At 42.6% G+C, this 26,605-nt stretch overlaps 1 protein-coding gene across 3 annotated transcripts in view; it reads left to right on the top strand.

Moving 5' to 3' along the window:
• Window positions 1-12,151, top strand: part of TMEM196 (transmembrane protein 196) — a 58,503-nt gene extending 46,352 nt beyond the window's left edge. Inside the window, exons 3-5 of one of the 3 annotated variants that reach the window (XM_038741436.1) lie at window positions 8,377-8,631; window positions 10,330-10,403; window positions 11,873-11,927. In XM_038741436.1, coding sequence (XP_038597364.1) covers window positions 8,377-8,631; window positions 10,330-10,403; window positions 11,873-11,879 — 336 coding nt within the window. In that variant the 3' untranslated portion in view covers window positions 11,880-11,927. Of the gene's footprint in view, window positions 1-8,376; window positions 8,797-10,329; window positions 10,404-11,872 lie in introns of all 3 variants that reach the window. The other 2 variants (XR_005448461.1, XM_038741444.1) reach the window with 2 other exon arrangements.
• Window positions 12,152-26,605: the final 14,454 nt, after the last annotated feature.

The following is a 26,605-nucleotide window of genomic DNA, read 5'->3' as shown; positions in this document are numbered from 1 at the left end:
GACTCAATAAATATGATTGACTGAATGACTCAATCAATCCTGGAGCTGGTGAAGCAAAACACCCAGATGAAGTCAGTGGGGGAACAGTCAGGGCGGGAATAGTCAGGGCTGGGAGTCATAGAGAAGAGAAGCCATAGAGAAGCAGCATGGCTCAGTGGAAAGAGCCCGGGCTTTGGAGTCAGAGGTCATGGGTTCAAATAGCGGCTCTGCCAATTGTCAGCTGTATGACTTTGGGCAAGTCACTTAACTTCTCTGTGCCTCAGTTCCCTCATCTGTAAAATGGGGATTAAGTCTGTGAGCCCCTTGTGGGACAACCTGATCACCTTGTATCTCCCCAGCGCTTAGAACAGTGCTTTGCACTTAGTAAGTGCTTAACAAATACCATCATTATTATTATTATTATGTGCCAAGCACTGTACTAAGTACTGGGGTAGATACAAGATAATCAGATTGGACATAGTCCCTGCCCAGCATGGGTCCCACAGTTTAAGAAAGAGGGCATATAAATTGTTAATCTCCATTTTACAGATGAGCAAACTGAGGCCCAGAGAAGTTAAGTGACTTGCTCAAGGCCACACAACATGCAAGTGGCAGAGCTGGAATTAGAACCTGGGCCCTCTGACTCCCAAGCCAATGGTCTCTCCACAAGGCCACCTTAACTTCTGTCAGTTGTACCTCACCATTCATTCAATTCATTCAATAAGATTTATTTAGTACTTATTATGTGCAGAGCACTGTACTGAGAACCTGGAAGAGTACAATATCACAATAAACAGATACCAGTAACTGCACCAAATCAAAGACCCCCTTATGCAGGCAAAAATCAAATGTTAATCGATCAAAGGTATTTATTCAGTGATTACTGTGTGCAGAGCACTGTATTAAGCACTTGAGAAAGTACAATATGATGGAGCTGGTAGAAACCTTCCCTACCCACAAGGAGCCCACAGTCTAGATGGTGAAATGGGCATTAATATAAATAAATTATGGATATGTACATAAATGCTGTAAGCCTGAGGGTTGCTTAAAGGGTACAGATCCAAGTATGTTGGCAATGCAGAAAGGGGAGGGAGTAGGGCTTAGAACAGTGTTTGGCACATAGTAAATACTTCACAAGTATTATTAAGGGAAAAGAGGGCCTCTTGGAGGAGATGTGATTTCAATAAAGTTCTGAAGGTGAGGAGAGTAGGGGTCTCGAATATGGAGGAGGAGGGATTTGCAGACCAGAGGGAGGGAGTTGACAAGAGATCGGTGGCAGATTTGGGTTTCATCTGCATAGAGGTAGTAGTTGAAGCCAGGGGAGTGAATGAGTTCTCCAAGGGAGTGGGTGTAGATGGAAAATAGAAGAGGACCCAGAACTGAACCTTGAGGGACCCCCACAGTTAGGGGGTGGGAGGCAGAGGAGGAGCCCACAAAAGGGCCTGAGAATGAGGGGCCAGAGAGATAGGAGGAGAACCAGCAGAGTAGAGTGTCGCTGAAGCTAAGGTTGGAAAATTTTTCCAGGAGAAGGGGGTGGTCCACAGCATCAAAGGCAGCTGAGTGGTCGAGGAGGATTAGAATGGAGTAGAGGCCATTGGATCCAGCAAGAAGGAAATCACGGGTAATCTTTGAGAGGGACGTTTCTGTGAAGTTAAGGGGACAGAAGCCGGATTGGAAAGGGTGAAGGAGAGAATTTGGAGGAGAGAAATTTGAGATAGCAGGTGTTGACAACTCGATCAAGGAGTTTAGAGATGAATGGTAAGAGAGGTGGGGCAATAACTGGAGGGAGCCCTTGGGTCAGGGGAGGAGTTTTTTTAGGATAGAGGAGACATAGACATGTTTGAAAGCAGTGAAGAAGAAGCCATTGGAGAGTGAACAGTTGAAAATAGCAGTTATGGAAGTAAGAAGGAGGGAGGCAAATGTTTAGATAAGGTGGGAGGAATAGGGTTGGATGCTCACATAGAGAGATGGATTTTGAGAGAAGATATGAGACCTCTTCTGGAGAGCCTGCTGGGAAAGATGGGAGAGTTGAACAAGGGGCAGGAATGGGGAGGAACTGGGAAGGGACAGAGTTGATTTTAGGGAGATCACAGCTGATAGTGTCAGCTTTTTCAGTAAAGTAGGTGGCCAGGTCACTAGGGGTAAAGAATGGGAGAGGCCAGGGGGAAGGAGATTTGGGGAAGGAGTTCAACGTCTGGAACAACTGGCGAGGGAGATGGGATGGGTGTAAGTAAGGATGGAGAAATAATTTTGCTGGGGAAAGAAGAGGGCAGAGTTAAAGCATGCAAGGATAAACTTCGGTCAGGTGTCTAAATTTCCACCAGCAGCACTCTGCGGTTTGTACATATGAGCAAAGGAGGTGGACTGTGCAGCTAATCCAGGGCTGTGGGTTAGTGGTAATAGATTGACAAAGAGATGGGGAGAATGAGAGTTGAGTTCAGTAGAGAGGGTAGTATTGAGACTATCAATTTGGTCATAAAGGGAAGGTAATTTGGGTAAGGTGGCTAAATGGGGCATGATGAGTTGGGCAAATTTGATGGGGTCAAAAGGTTGGAGATCTCTGCTGGGGAACGGCACAGAGGAGGTGTGTGGGAGAGATGGCAGGTGAGGAAGTTGGGGTCAGAAAGAGGGATTTCAGAGTTGGTGAGGGTAGATATTATGCAGTGACTAGAGATGATGCAAGTAAGTGTGTGTTTGAGTTGGTGAAGGGGTGAGGTGGGGTGGAGAAAGAGGTCAGTAGAGTTGAGGAGAGATAGAAAGTGAGCAGCGGAAGGGTCATCGGGAATATCTATGTGGATATTGAAATCCTCAAGGATCAACATAGGAACGAAGAGAGAGAGAATGTGAGAAATCAGTCTGAGGGTTCAAAATGATTGAAGAAGCTGGACATGGAACCTGGGAGATGGTAGATGAGATGACCATTAATAATAATAATAATAATGATGGCATTTAATTAAGTGCTTACTATGTGCAATGCACTGTTCTAAGCGCTGGGGAGGTTACAAGGTGATCAGATTGTCCCATGGGGGGCTCACAGTCTTCATCCCCATTTTACAGCTGAGGGAACTGAGGCCCAGAGAAGTGAAGTGACTTGCCCAAAGTCACACAGCTGGCATTTGTCAGAGTGGGATTTGAACTCATGACCTCTGACAACAAAGCCCGGGCTCTTTCCACTGAGCCATGCTGCTTCTCCTTTACTAGACCATTACTAGAATCGGGAGTGGGTGGGAGAGGCGGATGATATGTACTTCAAAGGCAGGGAAAGAAAGGGATGGGGGAGGTGGAATGGTGCAAATCAGCTTTGGGGCACAAGAAGGAAGCCAACACCTCCTCTTTTCCCAGTGAGTCTTGGGGCGTGGGAGAAGATGAGGACCCCTCTGGAGAGAGCAGCAGGGGAGACCATGTCACCTGGGGAGAGTCAGGCTTCAGTGATGGTGAGGAGTCATGACTGGGCTGGGAACAGGTCAAGGATGAATAGTAATAATAATAATAATAATGGTATTTGTTAAGTTCTTACTGTGTCAGGCATTGTACTAAGTGCTAGGGTGGATATCAGCAAATCGATTTGGATACAGTCTCTGTCCCACATGGGACTCACGGTCTCGATCCCCATTTTCCAGACTGAGGCCTAGTGCAGTGACTTGCCCAAGGTCACACAGCAGACAAGTTGCGGAGCCGGGATTAGAACCCATGACGACTTCTGTTAGGTTCCCGCCTCGGGAATCTGGGGACCTGCGCCAGCCTGTGCTCCAAAGAATAGCATCTGGCCACCCAAAACAGTCCCTAAATGAGCTTGATCACAACTGAAGGGAGCTCAGACTCAAGGCTGAAGGTTTCTAAGGTCCACTTAGAAAGCTGTCCCCTTGGAAGGCTGGGTGTTGGGGACAATCACCGATGAGTGCAACTGTTGTTCACCTGAGGTAGCGTTTGCAGAAAGTCAGGTGTGGACACTCCTGGACTGAATCAAGCTCACCTCTGACCAGCAGGACCGAATCCACCATGCCACCGGCTTTATCCACCCCAGGACAGAGGCAGGGACTGGAAATTCAGGCTTTGGGCTCCCATTTCAGAGAGTTTAATCCAGGCCTGGTGGTTTAAGAGCCACCGAGCCTTTAGGCAGAAGGTGGTTATTGTTAGCTCTCAAGAATTCATTCATTCAATCGTATTTATTGAGCGCTTACTGTGTGCAGAGCACTGTGCTAAGTGCTTGGGAAGTACAAGTTGGAAACATATAGAGACGGTCCCTACCCAACAATGGGCTCAGATAACCTTCTGCCACACCTTGCCCACACAAAATACTGGACAGAAGCGTTTTTGTTAACTGCTTACTTTGTGCCAAGCGCTGTTCTAAGCACTGTCTGGGGAGATACAAGGTAATCGGGTACCATGTGGGGCTCACGGTCTTAATCCCCATTTTACAGATAAGGTAACTGAGGCCCAGAGAAGTTAAGTGACTTGCCCGAAGTCACACAGCTGACAAGTGGCAGAGCTGGGATTAGAACCCATGACCTCTGACTCCCAAGCCCGTGTTCTTTCCACTGGGCCACGCTGCTCCTCTAAGATGGATCAGTTGAAAACCATGGTTAGTGGAAAGAGCATGGTCTTGGGAGTCAGATGACATGGATTTTAATCCTGGCTCTGCCACTCGTCTGCTGTGTGACCTTGGGCAAGCCACTTAACTCCTCTGTGCCTCAGTTACCTCATCTGTAAAATGGGGATGAAGACTGTGAGCCCCATGTGGGACAACCTGATTACCTTGTATCTACCCTGGAGCTTAGAACAGTGCTTGGTACATAGTAAGAAGTTAAATAATGTTATTAATAACAATAATAATAATAATAATAAATGGGGAAATGGCCATTATTGGGCTTGGCCAGCCTGTGAGACCTCTAATTCAGCCTAAAAACTCATGCTTTTTAAAGGGGAGCAGTTGTAGTGTGGCTCAGTGGAAAGAGCCCAGGCTTTGGAGTCAGAGGTCATGGGTTCAAATTCCGGCTCCACCAAGTGTCAGCTGTGTGACTTTGGGCAAATCACTTAACTTCTCTGGGCCTCAGTTACATCATCTGTAAAATCTGGGAACCCCCCATGGGACAACCTGATCACCTTGTAAACTCCCCAGTGCTTTGCACATGGTAAGTGCTTAATAAATGCCATCATTATTATTATTATTATTATTATTATTCCCACTGACCTCTGCAGTAGGAACAGAACACTACATGTCCTATATTTTCACATAGAACTGACTACTTCCTTTCCCCTCTAGAGAATGCTTGCTCACTTACTAGTAAATGGAAAATTGAATTTTCTGGCTTTCCCAGTGTAAAGTGCTAGCGTTTACCAGGAACCTGTGTTTATTGGCTTCACTGCTACTGTCTTGCATCTTGGGTTTGGGGTGGGGCAGGAGGAGCTGTTAGGCAAGGCCCAGCCGGTTCTGAAAAACATATGAGGAAATCTCTGGCCTGGTGGGTCGAGAGATAGGTGCTAGATGAGCAGACACTCCGCTATTTCTGACTGCTGCTTGGGACTTGTTCCTTATGCAGGGAGTCAGAGGTCATGGGTTCTAATCCCAGCTCAGCCGCTTGTCAGTTGTGTGACTGTGGGCAAGTCACTTAACTTCTCTGTGCCTCAGTTACCTCCTCTGTAAAATGGGGGTTAAAACTGTGAGCCCCACGTGGGACAACCTGATCACGTTGTATCTCCCTCAGCGCTTAGAATGGTGCTTGGCACAAAGTAAGCGCTTAACAAATATCATTTTTTTTTACGGGATCTGGCACTGCTCAGAGCCTAAAGCAGGACAACATCCACCACTCTCTGGGCCATAGATGTTGTCCAGATATAGCAGTGTCCACACTGACCCACCAGGATGTCACCCGGTAGCCCCTCTGACTTAGTAATAATAATAATAATAATAATGACAGCATTTGTTAAGCGCTTACTATGTGCCAAGCACTGTTCTAAGCGCTGGGGGGATACAAGGTGATTAGGTTGTCTCACGGGGGGCTCACAGTCTTACTCCCCATTTGACAGATGAGGGAACTGGGGCTCAGTGAAGTGACTTGCCCAAGGTCACACAGCTGAGATGTGGTGGATCCGGGATTCGAACCCATGACCTTTGACTCCAAAGCCCGGGCTCTTTCCATTGAGCCATGCTGCTTCCCAACTTAGTAGCTAGTTGTGGCTAGATTCAGGGGAGTCTAGGCTAGTCATGGGTGAGACTAGGGAAAATCCTGAGGGCAGGAGAGTCCTTCTCTCTCTCTCTCTATAAGGCTGACATGTAGCATGAAGCCATATGTGTCTGCTAACAGATGTGTACATTATTTTCCTATGGTATTTGTTAAGTCCTTACTATGTCCCAGGCACCATACTAAGTGCTGAGGTAGATACAAGCTAATCAGGTTGGACATTGGCCATGTCCCATGCTGGGCTCACAGTCTTAATCCCCATTTTACAGATGAGGTAACCGAGGTACAAGGAAGTGAAGTGACTTGCCCAAGGTCACAAAGCAGACACGTGGCAGAACTGGGATTAGAACCCAGACCCTCTGACTCTATTTTACCTGTACAGTTCGTGGATGTCAAATTTTGTTAATTGTAAGTGGATTAATAATAATAATAATAATGGCATTTATTAAGTGCTTACTATGTGCAAAGCACTGTTCTAAGCGCTGTGGAGGTTACAAGGTGATCAGGTTGTCCCACATGGGGCTCACAGTCTTAATCCCCATTTTACTGGTGAGGTAACTGAGGCACAGAGAAGTTAAGTGACTTGCCCAAGTCACCCGACAATCGGCGGAACCAGGATTTGAACCCATGACTTCTAATTCCAAAGCCCGTGCTCGTTCCACTGAGCCATGGGCTCAGTACCAATACCTCTAAGTATTGGTAATATAAAGAGGTTATCAGTAACAAATAAATTGTCATTTCCTGTGGCATTAGGCTTGCTCCCTTGATTATGGAGAAGCAACGTGGGAAAAGCATAATAACAGTCATAATGATGGCATTTGTTAGGCGCTTACTATGTGCAAAGCACTGTTCTAAGTGCTGGGGAGGATACAAGGTGATCAAGTTGTCCCAAGTGGGGATCACAGTCTTAATCCCCATTTTACTGATGAAGGAACTGAGGCCCAGAGAACTTAAGTGACTTGTCCGAAGTCATAGAGCTGACAAGCAGCGGAGCTGGGATTTGAACCCATGACATCTGACTCCCAAGCCCGGGCTCTTTCCACTGAGCCACGCTGCTTCTCATGAAGCATGAGACTTGGGGTCAGGAGACCTGAGTTCTTATCTCAGGTCTGCCACTTGCTGCCATGGGACCTTGAGCAAATCACTTCACTTCTCTGCACCTCAGTTTCCTCATCTGTAAAATGGGGATTAAATACCTGTCCTCACTCTCCCTTAGACTCTAAACCCTGTGTGAGACAGGGACTGTGGTCATTCGTTAAATACCATATCTACCCCAGCTCTTAGTACGGTGTTGGGCATACAATGAGCACTTAAAGAATGCCACAATGACTATCATTATTATTAATAGCATTATTATTATTCCAGCAGGCAACGCAGCCTACATCTTGCTTTAATAAATCGTTGCCTTAAAAGCCATTCTGAGGCATGGCTTTAGGTTTACTTTAGGCCACACAGCATGAAAACATTTTTTTTTTGATTAATACGTGGTTGGGCTATGTTCAGGATGAGTCACTACCCTTACCAACATCCGAGAATCCGACATCAAAATACCACCTTGTAATCGGGCAGTTGACTTCTAGGAGTGGATAGAGCACGGTCCTGGGAGACAGATGATCATGGGTTCGAATCCCAGCTCCGCAATTTGTCTGCTGTTTGATCTTGGGAAAGTCACTTCACTTCTCTGGGCCTCATCTGTAAAATGGTGATTTAGACTTTGAGTCCCGTGTGGCACAGGGATTGTATCCAACCTGATTAGCTTGTATCTACTCCAGCGCTTAGAACAGTGCTTGACACATAGTAAGTGCTTAACCAATACCATAATTATTATTATTACTAGCAGTGTACGTTATGAAAGAAGAAGGAAATGTCTGAAATGAAATAGGACTTGAGAGGGTTCAGATTTGCATTTTAATCCCACTTCCTGCAAAGGAAAGTACATCTTGGAAAATTCTGTCGAATAGGAAAACTGACTAAAAACTTTCCTTTTTTGTTATGTCGCCTGCTAGATTGTGTCCTTCTCTCCGTAGCGCTCTGTGCTCAATAAAACAATCGATTGGTTGACTCAAAACATTATCTTGTCAGAAAATACAAAGCGGCAAACCCCATATTTAGCCCTCCGAGGAGACTAAGTCCGTATAATCGTTAAGTTGCGTTCGCTGTTTCCTTCCTCTGTGCTGAGACCCTCGGTAACATGCCCTTTCTTGTTTCCTACCAGATGATCCTTTTTTCGGCCTGTTGTATCTGCGGATTGATCGGAGGCATCCTGAATTTTCAGTTCCTTCGGGCGCTGTCCAAGAAGTCCTCCTCCCTTTACTCCCTGCACCTGGCCTCCATGTCTCTTGCATGCATCGGAATTGGGGGCTGCACCCTTTCTTCATGGCTCACTTGCCGGCTAGCCAGCTATGAACAAAGGCGGATGTTCTCGGAACGAGAGCACTCGCTCCATCACTCTCATGAGATGGCTGAGAAAGTGAGTTGGGTGCCTCTTCCTCCAGCTACTGTCATGTGCTGAAGCATGCAATCTGTCCTAGCTGAATTCACTTGCGGCTTTCTATGAGCAAGAGTTTCTGGGAAATGAGACGCTGTCAACCTCTCTGAGCATTCCCCCGCTATACTGGGGAGAGCTTTTTTTTAGGTACTGTATCTTTGCACTCCACGTGTACATCCATTTCCCACATTATTCCTCCATGGCATCTCTATTCAAAGCACGGCCCCTAAATATAGCATTTCATAAATAATTGATTGCCACATCACTCTGGGTTGGTACGCATTTTGCTGAGAAGAAACACACAAAACGCTTCCTGTACCCACAAGAGCCGGTTTTAGAGAGCTAATAAATTCCCTGTTCTCCCTCACAGCTTTACTTGCAGTAGGTGCTCCTTGGTTGTGTAAATTAGAGCTACGGGCCTAAAGGTTTGTTAATAAAGACACCCAGAAGATTGCTTTTTGGGATTTATAAAAGAAACCAGCAGAAAACTGCTTTATTTTTCACCAGATGTTGCTTGACCCTTTCTGTACTGTCCCTGCTCAGTGCTGCACTGCCCATTCTCAATGGTCTTAATAATAATAACAGTTGTGGTATTTGTTAAGTGCTTGCTATGTGCCAGGCACTGTACTAAGCGCTGGGGTAGATGCAAGGTAATTGGGTTGGACACAGTCCGTGATCCACGCAGGGCTCACGGTCTTAATCCCCGTTTTACAGATGAGGTAACTGAGGCCCAGAGAAATTAAGTGACTTGCCCAAGGTCACACAGCAGACAATTGGCAGTGCTGGGATTAGAACCCAGATCCTTCTAACTCCCAGGCCTGTGCTCTAGCCACTATACCACACTGCTCCTCGAGGTCTTGGGAAACCTACTCTAGTCGAAACTTAGACTAATTTCACAGCATGTTCGTATTTCTAACAAATTGCTAGTGTCCTCAGTTCAGCCCCGTGTCCTAGAAGACTTGAGAGTAAGATATGTACTCCTTTCTTTAGGTCCTTTCCAAAACCTAAAACCAAACGAGGGTGACATCATCACATGGATCGTTTCATACGAATAAATCTACCTAGAAACCTGAGCAAATGGAAGTGTCACATTAGCTCTTTCTTTTCCATAACCTCAATCTGCCCGATAGGAAAATAGAAAAAGGGTGATGGCGCAAGGTGGGCAGAGCATTATCCTGCAGTTTTTTGGTGACTTTTTGTACCTCCCTTAATCTAAAAATCCAACATAGTAAGGAGGCTACTAACTTGACATGACGGTGTCATGTACAGTGCTCTGCACACAGTAAGCGCTCAATAAATGCGATTGATCATGATGATGATGATGATGATGGAGGTAATCATCATCAATTGTATTTATTGAGCGCTTACTATGTGCAGAGCACTGTACTAAGCGCTTGGGAAGTACAAATTGGCAACATATAGAGACAGTCCCTACCCAACAGTGGGCTCACAGTCTAAAAGGTAATCTCAAGCAGGTGTCCATGCAATTTCAAAATATTAATGGAACTTCAAGTGATTCTCCAATGTTAATGTGTCAGCCTGCAGAGACTTCATTACACATTGTTCATTTAGGTTAAGGGCTATTTTTGTGTGTTTTTTTTTATATTGGTGTGATTTAGCCATGCTTTCTATGTATCTGTTTGTGCAATATTTATTGTATAATTGTTATATTTACATTAGAGATTGAGGGGTACTGAAATAACCGACTTGCCCAGCTGTCCGGTCATGCCCCCGACTCCAGAGTTACCTACAAGGTACGCCGAATTCTAGGGAGTTACCGTGTTGTTATGTCGCTGCAGGAAGGACTTCCCTTCAGTGGAAATCTTGGCGGTAGCCAATCGGCATTGGGTTGTTCCTACAGTGTCACTCCTGGAAGTACCGCATTCACAGACGCTACTTCCAGGAAGCGATTGAAGCTTGGAAGATGGTTGAGTATTTAAAATATTCAGCCCGGGTACAGGCATCCAAACGCCCTTCTGTTTGGATGAGTCACAGTTTGCTTATTCTATGCTTCATCATGTCTTGAATTCACTTCCATCATGCACAGAACCATAATTTCATGTCAAGTCGAGACCCAATTGTCTATGTATTTCATGTGGAAATTTCACGAACAATCAACCTTCTACTGTCATGAATCTGGTAGAGCTCTTCAGAAATTCTCACTTGTAAACTGTACTTGTGTGATGCGTTCAGGTTTCTAGACCTCTTCGTCTGCCCATTTACATTTCTCTCCGGAGAAGTTTTCCGCATGGAGAAGCGATTAGAAGCTGGTCTTTAAAACCATTTTCAGAGGGTTTTATTGCAGAAGTTATATTGCTGAAAAGACCCATCAGGAGTTCTAGATGTTAACTAGAGTTATTGTCTAGTGGCTCTGTGAAGGTCTCTCTCAGTCACTGAATTTCTCTCAAAATTACATTGATGTTGACACAGTTGGCACCTTTGTTGATAGACTCAGTATTAGAGGCCTAGGATTTGGGCAGTCTGAGACTGAACCAGCCTCTTGTCTCTCGATGATGCACTTGTGAAGCAGAGGATTGTGGTGGGATTTGGGGAAGGGAGAGAAGAGGCGGGTAATAGAAGAAGAGGAGTGGGAAGCTGGGATTCCAGGAGATAATGGGCCGATGGCACTTTGGACACCTAATGATGATAATAACAATAATGTTCTACTGCATTACCATGTGACAAGCACTGTACTAGACGCTGGAGTGGATACCAGCAAATCCGGGTGGACACAGTCCCTGTCCCACGTGGGGCTCACAGTCTCAATCCCTAGTTTACAGATGAGGGAACTGAGGTACAGAGAAGTGAAATGACTTGCCCAGGGTCACAGCAGACATGTGGCAGAGTCAGGATTGGAACCCATGACCTTCTGACACCCAAGTCCATGCTCTGTTTCTCTGAGGGTACTCTGAGAGCAGGGGTCATGTCTTCTAGGCCTACTCTACTCTCCCAAGTGCCTTATATACAATGCTTTGCACACAGTAAGTGCTTAATAAATGCTAATGATTGATTGATTGGTTGTTAGAGGACTTCAGTCTCTTGCCTGGGAATCCAGAGCCTTTCACACTCTCCAAATTTACCTGAAAAGTCAGTTCCTTCCATTCAACAAAAATTTCAGCCCATGTTTAAATGTCCCAACATGTTGGGTTATGCATCACCGTTAGGGCATGGCTCTCACACTGTAAGAATGTCTTTTAATCCGTGTGTTTTCTTTCCATGACAGGAAATGACGGACAACATGAGCAATGGAGCCCCCCAGCTGATATATAATGGAAGAGTATAATAATGGTTTTTAAAGATTTGAACTTTTTTTTAGGTTTTTCTTCAGAAAGGAGACACCAAAGGACTAGGAAGGAATGAGACACAATTCTGGCATTCACTTCCAGATTTCCTAAACTACAGAGCGGCCCGGACGAATTTCCTCTTAGAATTGACAATTGAAATTTCTCTTCCTGGATTTTCCCGACTGCATTTATCAGCTCCTTTCGTTGGCTGAACAACTTTCCAGAACAACTTTATGCATTATTTTACATAGACTTTTTTGATTTTTCTCAAGAAGATTTTTCAGAAAAAGGAATCTATAAAATGGAAATAGGACTCATGTACTGCACAAGCAACTCGCATGTGAATTAGGCTTATAAAAGGCTTGCATTTCATATGCAGTCTAAATGAACAAATTATGAGAATGCCAATAAACCACTGATGTCTTTGTTCTGAAAGACAGAATGCTTAGTGAATGCCATAAATTGAAACCTCAGCAATGCCTTGTTGTAAAGAAGTTGTAAATATTTCCAATTTGTGAATGAAGTTGATTTTGTAACTTATTCATAAAAGAAAATGGAATCTGAATCATAGAGGGAAGTGATTTTTTTTCTGTTTTTGAAAGAATATGAAGCCGTATAATATTTTTGCATTTTTGCACAAAAGAAGGGAGGGTCATCAGGTGATCGTCATTTCAAATTGTTTCTTTCATCACAGTGTGCAGGCTTATCTGCATGTTCCTCAGTGTCAATACGAATAGAGCGTGGCATGTGTATATATACTGTAAATATAGAAAAATACACACAGCATATATTTATAACATACATATTCATATACAGTGTGAGAAAGAGACTCCGTGATACTATCGGGTCTTGTAAAGATTTGAATCCCACAGGTTTGGGAAGGCTATATCAATCAATCGATAGGATTTATTGAGCACTATACTAAGTGCTTGGGAGAGAACAATACAAGTGAGTTAGTGGAAACATTCCCTGCCCACAACAAACTTACAGTCTAGAGCTTACAGTCTACGGTCTACATAACTGCTGTCAGGAAGATCCAACTATTCAGACCTTCCCAAACTTTTCTGGCCCTACCAAATCACATGTTTAATTAATCTTTGTCTTTTGTAGAAGAGTGTAATGCAGATTTTTTTGCCTTTGAAATACAACTAGTACATGTAAATATTGATGTCATTGGTATTAATGGAGTTTCCTGACCTGAAAAAACAAGCTAAAGAAAACGGATATCTAATAGTTTGGTATGATTTGTGAAACTCAAAAGTTTGTGTAATAGTTTTCATGGCCAAATATTTTATAAATATGGCCCACATATATATGTATATGTATAAATATATACATACATTTTATACACACCTATATATTTATGTATTTGAATATATAGTTATGAAGGTGTGTTGGTCTATAGAAGTATCACATTTAACTTGCTTTACATCTAATAGCTTTATAGAGGGTGGAAAAAAGGGTAGTTTAAAATTAGCTTTAGGTTTTTATGGTGGGGGCAGAGGAGATTCGCATTGGGCAGATATGACTATTACTGGTCTGAACTTTAGACCCTCAAAGAAGAGTGGTGCATAAAAGCGACTTGGAAGTAAATATAAAGAAACAAATCACCTAAAATAAAGGGAATTTTCATTTTAAGGAGTGAGAGTAAACCCCCTGCTCCAGAGCTAGATTGTTGATTCACTACCTGAGCTCGTATCTTGTAGATAGGAAGTACCACTTCTTTGGAATTACATTTCTGGGAACAAAGAAGAATTAGCACAGGAGTAATTTTTGATTGAAAGAGAAATGTATTTTAAAGACTGTACTTTCAAAGGACTGGGCCCATTCACATCACTGGAATGATCCCAGAAAACTGCTGCTCCAATTATTTTATTATACTGCAGGCAGTCATAGAGAAGCACATTTATAAACTTGAGTCTTGAAATTTCCAAATGGGGATGTCTTCATGCTTTAGGAAGGGCGAGTATCCAGCATTTCGGTGAAAGGCAAGTTGAAATTCTTCCATTAGGTTTCAAACGATTGAATCATCTTTTATCTTATTTTAAACAACCACACAGCTCTATTGATAAAATCTCTATTCTAAATGATTTTCTCTGTTTTCTGCTGGGGAAAAACTTTCTATGTGAGGGATTATAGTTTTGCAGTAAGGAGATAAGCACATATGATTTAACACTATATATTTCTTCATTTCTAAGTATGTTTATACAATGCAGTAAACCAGGGCCTGTCCTAGGAGTAATAATATGTTTATGCCTTTCCTGAAATGTGTTTTATAAAATCAGAAATATGTTCTAAATAATAGATATACATAAAGAAAAAACAATGCTCCCTTGGCTCAGATTTTTGAAAGATGCTAAGAAAAATGGCAAACGAACTGTAGCGTACCCTTGACGTGGTGCCCATAGTATTTGGAAAATGTGGTGATTTTGACTTCAAAAAAATTTTAAAACTCAGTTGTTTACAAAGTGATTTAAGCAAATTGTTTGTGATCCCTTTTCAAATGAGGAGAGGAAATTGCCAGGTGCGATGTATAAGTGCTTGAGAATGTAATTTCTAAACCCATTGAATTATGGACTACAGTTTTACAAGTGGTTACCTTAAATATTCTAGTCGGAGCCAATATCCCATTGGAAATGGTATGTTAATCTATGGTAGAAAAGTCAATGAAACCGGTGTGGTGGCGTGATGTAGAGTCTGACTATTGATTTGTCAAAGTTACCGTGAGTCCCCAGAGGAAACAAATGAGTCCCCTGGATATTTTAAAAATATGTATTAATTTGATAAACAATTGGCACATTTTTAAGATTGCTTGGAACCGTGACTCAGCTGATGTGTGTCTACGTAATAAACGAGGAGTGTTTTGAATCTGCAGGCTTCTGTGGCTCTGTCATCATGCTGACAGTTCACATGCTTCACATGACAAAATAGTCATTTTCCTCTGAATTTGAAAGTGGAAACATGTTATACTTGAAAATTCAGTAGGTGTGAGTTGACGAGTAGCATTCAGAGTTCAAGAAGATCAGCGTTCCTTATTAAAAAAAACTGTCTATGAAATTCCAGAGAGATTCAAGCCAAAGTATTTCTAGAATGATAATCTTTTGGATTCATTGCATGCTTGGTGAGCAGAAAGAAAACTGGGTCAGAAAAAAGGATGAATTTCCAGTTTAAGGACTTTAATGTATTCCGGACTTATGTGCTCCATTTAAAAATTCTTGGGTCGCTAAGATCGTTCTGATCTTTGCAGGAAAAGTAATTAGGTTCTATGAGTTAGTCAACCATTTAGAAGCCTAGCAGCATCGTAAACCTTTAAACAGCTAACAACGTAGTACAATCCCTGGTACCGAGCAAGCACTTAACGCATGTCATTAAAAAAACAAAAAAAGCAAAAAAAAAAACCCAACTTCTCAAATATTAGCTAGCTAGAGAGTTCTTGAATTGGTCAATATCATTACAACTCACAAAAGTACAAAAACGACTTGGGCTTTGTACCAAATAATGACAAACTAAATACTAAAGCTCACCAATGATGCTTCAAATAGCCATATGACTACCTAAGTGATATTTTGGGAGCCCCTAAGTATCTAAACATTTCACGTTTGATCTCCAGTCCCTGAATGCTGATTATCTCTAAGATGAAACTTAAATTGTTCAAGATTAGCTCCTTTTTTCTACATTCTCTCTCGAGAGTCCTTTGCTTTTACAGCTCGCAAATATCAGAGCACCAAGAACACAATGTTCTGCTCTTGTCCTCTCATTTCTTTTATCTAGCATTTTCTCAATTTGAATCTACATGGTCCCTAATGTGAGAGGCAGCTGCAATACCAGGAAACACGATTCCAGCTCTTCTTTTTGGTAATACCTCTACCCAAGATTTTCATTCTACCCAACTCGTTTACTCTATGTTGAGTTCATAAGATTCAGATGTGTTCTGTGGGATTAAATTACTAGGAAATGTTCTTTTAGGCAGATAATTGGTTTTGGGGATTCCTAGGGTATAGACATGTGCTTTTAAATTCAGGATAATGCTTCCCTCCTTCACGTTGTATTGTGAACTACGGGGGATGTGTGACTGTAGTCTTCTGATAACTTTGTTTCATTCAGAAGCATTTTGAGGAAGGAATGACTTTCAGGTGCCAGTCAAGGTAAAGCAACTTACTAGAAGGTCCTCACTGTTCGTAAGATTGATGGAGAAGTTTAGTGTGTCATATAATAACATAGGACCGTGGTGAATTAAGGAACACGCCGGGCAACAGGGAAGCTAGTATGAAGTGAAGAAAATGGGCTGCAACGAAGCTGGTAGGAAGTGAGGAAACTGGAGGAGTTGGGCTGGAAGGGAGCTTGGATGGCACGAGAAAGGGCAAGGAACTAGCCTACAGTGGCATTCGTAACTGAGGGCATCCCTGTCCAAACATGTGATGCCAGTTTAGCAGATGGAAAGAGCATGGTCCTGGAGGTCAGAGGACCTGGGTTCTAATCCTGGCTTTGCCTCATACGTGCTCTGTGACCTTGGGTGAATCATTTCACTTCTCTGGGCCTCAGTTACCTCATCTGTGAAATGAGGATTAAGACTGTGAGAGCTTTGTAGGACAGGGACTGTGTCCAACCCAATTATCTTGTAAATTCCCAGCACTTAATTCAGTGCCCTGGCACATAGGAGACACTTTACAGCTACCATTAAAAAAAAAAGAGCAAGAAAAGAACCCAGCCAGTCCAGTCATTTTGCCTTAAGCATAAAGGATACAGAATTTGTGCCCAGAAAAGGCCAAACTTGCCAGTAGAGCCAGACTGAATTTCACTCTACCATTAAAATGTTACGGCTGGAAGAGAGGACACAGGGGATTAAATAGGCATCCGTTTGCCTCAAGTAAAACTGAGGTAAGACTAAAGGAAAATTGCAAATGAAATGTGAGCAAATCTAAATAAAGGAGTCTCCTGAGGCACCAGTGATGTGAACAGCAGCTGGAGGCATAGAGATAGATCCTTGTCCCTTCTATTCTGTGGGACTGGGAAATGGCTCTTCAAAGGAAGTCATTAGCTGGAAGAAAGCTCTGCTCCAAGTCACCTGGTCCATGGCAGGAAAGTGCCTTGAGGTAAGTGCCCAAATAGCCCCCAACAAAGATAGTTCTGCCTCCTGCTTCATGGAGAGAGGAGAACCTCAGGGTGCAGTTGCAGTCCAGTTTCTTCATCTGCAAGGTTAATGGGGAATTCATCCAAACCTGGGGGATCTGGAATTTAAATAATGCATTTTTAAGACAAAGGCTTCCATTCGTTTATTAAGAAAAGCCCTGTCAATGTACAAGAAAATTTCAAAAAACTTTAGAGCAATAATTTTTATAATGTGGCTTTCTTTCCCTTTATGAACATACCTTTGGGTGAAGGATGAATCATGCCAGCTCAAAAATTCCCTTCAAACTTTAATGGTTGTATTTTAGATTTTTCATTGATCCAATTTCTAGAGATTTGGAAACGTTTAGGTAATTGCTAAGCTAGACATCTAAATCATTGCATTGTCAGTGTGAAAGTCCTCAAAGCATATTTTAGCAGATTTTAAATTCTATCTATTCTGACTTCATCAGTTACCAGAAAAATTACCTCCCTGTGAAATAGATGACATATTTCTCCATAAATCAAGCTAAAAAGATGGATGAAAAGGCATATCAATTTCCGTGGCAAGAAACTCATCATCATCAGGACGAGGTGACTTATTTGCTACCTTTTTCCCATAGCATGTTAACGTATTAGGAATTCATTCATTCAATCGTGTTTATTGAGTGCTTATTGTGTGCAGAGCACTGTACTAAGGAATGCAACCTAGTCATGGATATAGAATAACAAGATTAAATCTGCCTATATAAATAATGTTATATTAAATGACCACCTTGTTTACGATGTCATAAAGAATCACTCTAAACTCCAGGGTCCTGAATGATTCCAGCGTCAAATGTGTGTGTGTGTGTGTGTGTGTATGTGTGTGTGTTTGTGTGTATGTGTAGATGGGAGGAAGAAAGCTGTGACCCACTAAGTGATTTTTTTATTATTTACTAATCCTTTCATGACGTAATAGGCTTATTACTGGATGAAACCTCTAGGGAGAAAAGAAAAAAAAAATCACATGCAGCAGATGGAGAGACTTCATTCATTCAATTGTATTTATTGAGCACTTACTGTATGCAGAGGACTGTACTAAGCGTTTAGGAGAGTATAGACACATTCCTTGCCCACAATGAGCTTAAAGTCTAGAGAGGTAGACAAACATTAATATATAAAAAAAATTACAGATATATACATGAGTGCCGTGGGGCTGGGAGTGGGGATGAATAAAGGGAGCTAGTCAGGGCAACGCTTAATGGAGGGGGGGGATAAGGAAAGGAGGACTTTGTCAGGGAAGGCCTCTTGGAGATGTGCCTTCAGTAAGGCTTCGAATGAGGAGAGAGTAATTGTCTGTCAGATTTGAGGAGGAAGGGTGTTCCCGGCCAGAGGCAGGTCGCGGGTGAGAGGTCAGCTGCAAGATAGATGAGATCTAGGTAAAGTGAGAAGGTTAGCGTTAGAGAAGCAAAGTGTGTGGGCTGGGTTTTAGTAAGAGAGTAGCAAGGTGAGGTAGAGGGGGGCAAGGTGTTTGAGTGTTTTAAATCTACTGGTGAGGCGTTTGTGTTTGATGCAGAGGTGGTGGGCAACCATTAGAGTTTCTTGAGGTGTGGGGAAACATGACCCGAACATTTTTGTAGAAAAATAATCCGGGCAGCAGAGTAGGATGGATTGGAGTGAAGAGAGGCAGAAGGCAGGGAGGTTGTCAAGGAGGCTGATACAGAAATAAAGGCAGGAGAGGATAAGTGATTGGCTTAACATGGTAGCAGTTTGGATGGAGAAGAAAGGGCAGATTTTAGCGATTTGTGAAGGCGGGACCAACAGGATTTAGTGATGGATTGAATATGTGGGTTGAATGAGAGAGAAGAGTCAAGGAAAATGCCAGGGTTACAGGCTTGTGAGGCAGGAAGCATGCTATCTACAGTGATGGGAAAGCTAGAGGGAGGACAGGGTTTGGGTGGGAGGATAAGATGTTTAGTTTTAGACTTATTAAGCTTGATGTGATGGGAAGACATCCTAGAAGAGATGTCTTGAAGGCAGGAGGAAATGTGAGACTGATACCTAGTCCATCACTGACTACCTTTGAACACAGCAGCGGAATTCCAAAATAATTAGGTAGCAGTACTGGCTATCCACTGAAGTAATAGCCAATCAGGAGCCTTGTGGAAATGGCAGCTTAAAAGTTATGCCTAAAAACTCTGCAGTCTGTTCAGTCAGGGGAACGCCAATATTTAGACAGCAAATTGAGGTTCTTGGAATGTGTAACGGAAACATGCAGAAAAGAATGAATTTCACCTCCAGTGCCACTCGAGTTGCCTTGTTTTAAAAGTCTCTGTTGGGGAAGACAAAGTTGAATGTTGAGATGGCCCTAATGGGGGAGGTCCCCATTTCTAGGAGAACCAGCTTCACAAGGTAACAGCAGGACTGTGGGTCAAATACCAGGGAGAGACTTACAGAAATGGACCAGAAATGGGAACGCGGCAGGGATTTGTAAGTGACTGAAATCACTCATTTGAGTTGTGGGACATGAAGTGTAAGCTCTAATGCCGGAGTGTGGGTTTTCTGCAGAGGGCTTTTCTGCGGGGGCTTTGCTGGACTGGGAGTCAGAAGGTCTTGGGTTCTGAACCCGGCTCTGGCACTTGCCTACTTTGTAACCTTGGACACTTCTCTGGGTCTCAGTTACCTCATTTGTAAAGCGGAGATTGAGACTGTGAGACACACGTGAGACAGGGACTGTGTCCAACTCAATTTGCTTATATCCACCCCAATGTTCGGTACAGTGCCTGACACATAGTATGTGCTTAACAAATACCAGAGTTGTTGTTGTTGTTGTTGTTGTTGTGGTTCTTCTTCTCCTCTTCCTCCTCCTCTTCCTCCTCCTCTCCTCTCTGGGTCATGGGGCTATTGATCTTTGGGTCTGTCACCAAAAAGAGATGTCATTTCCAGGGGATAAGGGTCTGTGGGGCATCTGGACAATAAACTCGGCTCCATTCACATGACATACAGTCACTGCGAATGGTCCTGGCTAAGAGTCTTCACTGCGGAACGGTCTTCATTTCAGGGGTGATGGTGCAGAGATTGTGTCTGCTCATTACAATGCTGTGGTCAATCATCGTTGCCCATCTTGAGGGAGACTTGGCTAGCAAGGCTTTCACCAACAGATGAGCACCATGCTTCACTTGGGTCCCTGGGAAAATGTTTCTCCGGCCGTGGGATTTTTTTTCGACCTCTCTGAGGGGCTGACCTACTGATAATAATAATAATAATAATAATAATAATAATAATAATAATAATAATAATAATGGCATTTATTAAGTGCTTACTATGTGCAGAGCACTGTTCTAAGTGCTGGAGAGGTTACAAGATGATCAGGTTGTCCCACGGGGGGCTCACAGTCTTCATCCCCATTTTACAGATGAGGGAACTGAGGCCCAGAGAAGTTAAGTGACTTGCCCAAAGTCACACAGCTAACTGGCAGAGCCGGGATTTGAACCCATGACCTCTGACTCCAAAGCCCGTGCTCTTTCCCACTGAGCCACGCTGCTTCTCTCATACTGATATGAATAGGAGTCACAAATCAATAAAGTGCAGACCATGGTATTAATAAAGTAGGGAAAGGAGAAAAGGAATCTCATCTACTTAAAAGTCCTAGGGTTTTCAGGAAATCTTAATCTCAGTGAAGGTTCCTTTGGAGGCCCCATTGTTTAGCTAAAGGGGTTACAAAGTCACCTTGTGATTTAGAGGGTGCGATTGGGAAATATTTACAGTCTTGATGTTGCCGTCAACCTTGTGCGCCAAGAACATCCTCACAATCATTACATTTGGCAAGAATGGGAAACACAGCAGATTGGAGTTACCGTTGTCAAAATAACACATCTAGTTCATTGTGCAGATTTGAGTTTCCATTGTCAGAATAATACACATTTAAGAGCCTGATTTCCAAATCTCTCTTACAAGAGGTGTTTGGTATCCAAGTTTCAAAAAGCTTACATGTGCTTTGACTGCTTTTGTGTCAGACCTTCACCCCTAAATAAAGTTTCTGAACTTGGCCTCATTTCACTTATTTTTTTTTCTTTTCTTTAAATCATTTTCCTGGAAACACATGTGATATTTCTTACAAAAAGGGTATGACGGCCAAGAAATTCAATTATTCCAGTTCCATAAATCACAGACTGCCATCTCCTCTTAGCAAAGAAACAGAGGACAGGAGTCACTGGAAAAGTAAATGCCCAGCACAATTATACAGAATATTTTTCTAGCAGGTTGCCAGAAAAATTGTACTTACATGGAATAGTTTTAGGTATGAATTTCAAGGAAGTTTAATATCATAGCTTTTTCATATTAAGAAATCAAAATATGATTTTGATTCTCAAATTCTATTCATTTGAGAAAAAGAGTGGGGAAAGATAATGGTAAAGACCAAATCAGTAACAGTTTGGGTTTTTGGGATTCTTCTCTCAACTGGAGCCACATGATTCTAAGCTCCTTGAGGATGGGAATCATGTCTACCAGAGTGCTTAAAACAGTGTTCTACTTGCAGGAAGTGCTCAGTAAATACCCCTGATTGATTACTTATAGGGAGGGAAAATCTAACATGCGTCAAACTCATTTTACAAGGTTAAACTTCCTGTTAGCTGGAATGTGAACCTTTACTTCCTCTCATCCCAAACTATAGGTACTGACTTCCTCTTTCATCAATCAATCAATAGCATTTATTGAACACTTCCTGGCTGCAGAGCGCTGTACTAAACTCCTGGGAAAGTACAATGCAATAGAGTTTGTAGACACAATTCCTGCTCTCCGGGAGTTTACAATTTTCAACAATACCAAGCCTACCCTTTGCTTCCCTGACATTTCACATTGTACATGTCTTCCCCTAACTTGAAATTTTGTTTTGAATGTTTTGTTTTGATTGTTTTGAATTTCTTGAAATTGCCAACAAGAATCAAATGACCCCCGTTAGAATTTGGTTGAAACATCAGAGCAAACATACTTTTCAACCATTCAATTATTCAGCTCTGGTTCAAAGAGCTTTAGACTTCTTTTTTCATCACAAGGAGTCAGGCTTCAAGAAAGCCCATGTTTTGTCCATAAACACCTATCAGGGTGCTTGTCTCTGCCTATTTATGCATGGAATGTGGATTGTTTTTCGTTTGCTTTGGCCTATATCAACCACATGTTATTTTCCACATGTTTCTCCCTTCCCACCTCTGTCCATCAAAAGATTTTTTCACAGTCTGTTTCAATTCCTACACATTTAAATACTCACAACTTTCCCCATATTTTACTGTCTGCCTCTACTTCTAGTATCCTGCCTGCTAACTCTATTGTATTCTCTTAAGTGTCTACTACAGTGGTCTAAACGCAATAGATGCTTAATAAATACTGGTATTGATTGATTGAATTGTCCACCTTCAGGATGCCTCTGTTCGACATGGGGCTTCAACTTTGAAATAGTTTGCAAAATAACTGACAAATCTATCTCATTGCTAAATCAAAGTACAACAAAAGTCTATAAGCTTTCTCCTCTGGCAGATTACCAAGCATTTCATTAATAATAATAATATTAACAATATCAGTAATTGTGGTATTTATTAATCGTATATCATGCGTCAAGCACCGTACTAAGTGTGGGAGTAGATAAAAGATAATCAGGTCCCAAACGGGGATCCAATCCCCATTTTGCAGATGAAGGAACTGCGGCCCTGAGAAGTTAAGTGACTTGCCCGAGGTCACACAGCAGATACATGGAAAAGCTGGGGTTAGAATCTAGGGCCTCTGACTCATAGGCCCATGGTCTTTCCACTAGGCCATGCTGCATCTCTAGTAGTTAGCAGTTAGTAATCTGGGATTCTTATTCTATTTCCCCAAAGGATTTGAAGATTAAGCCCGCTCTCTCGGATAGATTAGATAGATTTGTATAGTGGATGTAGTGATTGCACAAAACAATGTGGCAGTGAAAGATGAGTGGTGTCTACAGTCCCCCATAGTCTAGGCTTGGAACAAAGATAGGATTGCAATACACCGAAGGGAAACAGTGGAAAACAAAAAGTTCTTTATCACATTGAGTTCAAGGTTGCTGCAGAGGTGTCTCGTAGGTAGTGGAAAGTGCTGGCAGAGAGGGTATGTCTCTTGGCCCAGTTACGGGGTAAACTCTTCTTGTGCAAGAAATTGGTCTTTCCACCAGGCCATGCTGCACCTCTAGCAGTTAGCAGTTAGTAATCTGGGATTCTTATTCTCTTTCCCCAAAGCATTTGAAGATTAAGCCTGCTCTCTAGGATAGATTAGATAGATTCCTGTAGTGGTCGTAGTGATTGCACAAAACGATGTGGCAGTGAAAGATGAGCAGTATCTACAGTCACCCATATTCTAGGCTTGGAACCAAGATAGGATTGTAATACACCAAAGGGAAACAGTGGAAAACAAAAAGTTCTTTATCACATTGAGTTCAAGGTTGCTGCAGAGGTGTCTCGTAGGTAGTGGAAAGTGCTGGCAGAGAGGGTATGTCTCTTGGCCCAGTTACGGGGTAAACTCTTCTTTTGCAAGAAATGCAATTTGTCCTTCTTTATCATCTCCAAGGGACCTTGCAAAATATCCCCATTCCTCGTTGCCCCACGAAAAGGAGCGGTACATAGATAAAGATAACAGTGTCTAGATGAAGTTCCTACATTGTCATTTCAAGTCCTATTTCAAGACAATCCTGGGGTTTCCCTGGCCTTAGCTGACTATGCTGTCTGTAAGCTCCTTGTGGGCAAGGAATGTGTCTACCAACACATTATATTACATACAATGGGAGTACATTATATTATGAGAGTATTATATCCCGTATTATCCCATATTATATTGTACCCCCAAAATACCAGAGTATCCCATATTATATTGTACTCTCTCGAGTGCTCAATACAGTGCCCTTCCCACAGTAAGCACTCATTAAATAGGATTGATTGATTGGAGTCCCTTTAGCCTCGCCGCAAAGATTTGGTGGTCTCATTCTGCAGCAGCAAGTTATTAAAGCACAGCACCTGCCATGCCCCCACTAAATTCCATTTTTATCTTCCACCCACCCCTAAACCCTCCATACTGCATCCTCTGGAAATAGCTATGTCAGAGATCTGTGTGACTTTCCACCCACTCGGATCTTGCAGTAAGCAGGGGCTTTATTAAAACATAGCTTGAAAGCAATTTTCAGAGAATTAAAAAGAAACGGCTTCCTATTTCTGTTTTCCAGTGAGATAGAACAGATGGCAATGAATGCGTACTCTGCTGGTATTAGTCAGTCAGTCAATCGTATTTATTGAGCACTTACTGTGTGCAGAGCACTGTTCTAAGAGCTTGGGAGAGTACAAGAGAAGAGTATCGGAGTTAATCTTGCTGACTATCAAAGTATCAGAGTTAGTCTGGTTGAACATATCTCTGGTGTCGATTTGGGGATTCCTAAACACAGTTGCAAGAATTCCCAAGGTTCAGATGGCAAATATTGAAAGTCTCGGGACACATAAGGCAGAGAGATCCCCAGACCCCTATGCGCAAGCCCTTAACTTCTCGGTGCCTCAGGTTCCTCATCTGAAAAAAATGTGGATTCATTCATTCTTTCATTCATTCAGTAAATTGTATTTATTGAGCGCTTACTGTGTGCATAGCACTGTTCAAAGAGTTTGGGAGAGTACAAGAGAACAATATTGGAGTTAATCTTGCTGACTATCAAAGTATCAGAGTTTATCTGGCTGATCAGATCTCTGGTGTCGATTTTGGGATTCCAAAACATAGTTGCAAGAATTCCCAAGGTTCAGAGGGCAAATATTGAAAATCTCAGGACCCATAAGGCAGAAAGATCCCTAGACCCCAATGTGCAAGCCCTTAACTTCTCTGTGCCTCAGGTTCCTCATCTGAAAAAAATGTGGATTCATTCATTCTTTCATTCATCCAGTCAATCGTATTTATTGAGCGCTTACTGTGTGCAGAGCACAGTTCTAAGAGCTTGGGAGAGTACAAGAGAACAATATCGGAGTTAATCTTCCTGACTATCAAAGTATCAGAGTTAATCTGGCTGACCAGATCTCTGGTGTCGATTTTGGGATTCCTAAACACAGTTTCAAGAATTCCCAAGGTTCAGATGGCAAATATTGAAAGTCTCGGGACCCATAAGGCAGAAAGATCCCCAGACCCCTATGCGCAAGTGCTTAACTTCTCAGTGCCTCAGGTTCCTCATCTGAAAACAATGTGGATTCATTCATTCTTTCATTCATTCAGTCAATCGTATTTATTAAGCGCTTACTGTGTGCAGAGTACCATACTAAGCACTTGGAGAGTACAATTCAGCAACAGATAGAGACAACCCCTACCCAACAACAGGCTCACAGTCTAGAAGGGGGGAGACAGTCAAGAAAACAAAACAGGTAGACAGGTGTTAATAGCATCAAAATAAATAGAATTACAGATGTATATACATCATTAATAAAATAAATAGAATAATAAATATGTACAAATATACACAAGTGCTGTGGGGCAGGGAGGGGGAAAGAGCAGAGGGAGGGAGTAGAGGCGACAGGGAGGGGAGGAGGAGCAGAGGAAAAGGGGGGCTCAGTCTGAGAAGGCCTCCTGGAGGAGGTGAGCTTTATAAAATGCATGTTTTTCCTCACCGTTAGACTGAGATGCCCATGTGGGACCGAGATTGTGTCCGATCTGGTTTAATTGGAGAAGCAGCATGGCTCAGTGGAAAGAGCCCGGGCTTTGGAGTCAGAGATCATGGGTTCAAATCCTGGCTCCGCCAGCTGTCAGCTATGTGACTTCGGGCAAGTCACTTAACTTCTCTGTGCCTCAGTTACCTCATCTGTAAAATGGGGATTAAAACTGTGAGCCCCCCGTGGGACAACCTGATCACCTTGTAACCTCCCCAGCGCTTGGAACAGTGCTTTGCACATAGTAAGCACTTAACGAATACCATCATCATCATTATTATTATTATTAATTGACTCTATCCCAGGGCTTAATACAGTGCTTGGAATATACTAAGCACTCAACTAGTATCACAGCTATTACAACAGAAGAATCACCAGTCAAGTGCTTCTTTGTTCCAAGGCCCGATTATATGGCCTTTTTCTTTCCACCCGCCCACTCATTTTTCTCCTCTAGCTGTAAATACTTTTATACTTGTCTTCCCCATAGAGTGTAAATTTTTGTGGGCTGGGAACCATGTCGCTTCTTTTGTCTGTACCTCTAAGTGCAGTGCATTGCACCCAGGAGGTCCTCAATAAATGGTAATAATAATAATAATAATAATAATAATAATAATAATAATAATGGCATTTGTTAAGTGTTTGCTATGTGCAAAGCACTGTTCTAAGCGCTGGAGGGGATACAAGGTGATCAGATTGTCCCACGTGGGGCTCACAGTCTTCATCCCCATTTTACAGATGAGGTAACTGAGGCTCAGAGAAGTTAAGTGCTCTGCACATAGTAAGCACTTAACAAATGCCATTATTATTATTATTATTATTAAGTGACTTGCTCAAGGTCACACAGCAAACAGGTGGTGGAGCTGGGATTCGAACCCATGACCTCCGACTCCAAAGACCGGGCTCTTT

Source organism: Tachyglossus aculeatus, chromosome 2 (assembly GCF_015852505.1).
Source record: "Tachyglossus aculeatus isolate mTacAcu1 chromosome 2, mTacAcu1.pri, whole genome shotgun sequence".
NCBI classification, from domain to species: Eukaryota; Metazoa; Chordata; class Mammalia; order Monotremata; family Tachyglossidae; genus Tachyglossus; species Tachyglossus aculeatus.
This window is presented reverse-complemented; position numbering and strand designations above follow the sequence as displayed.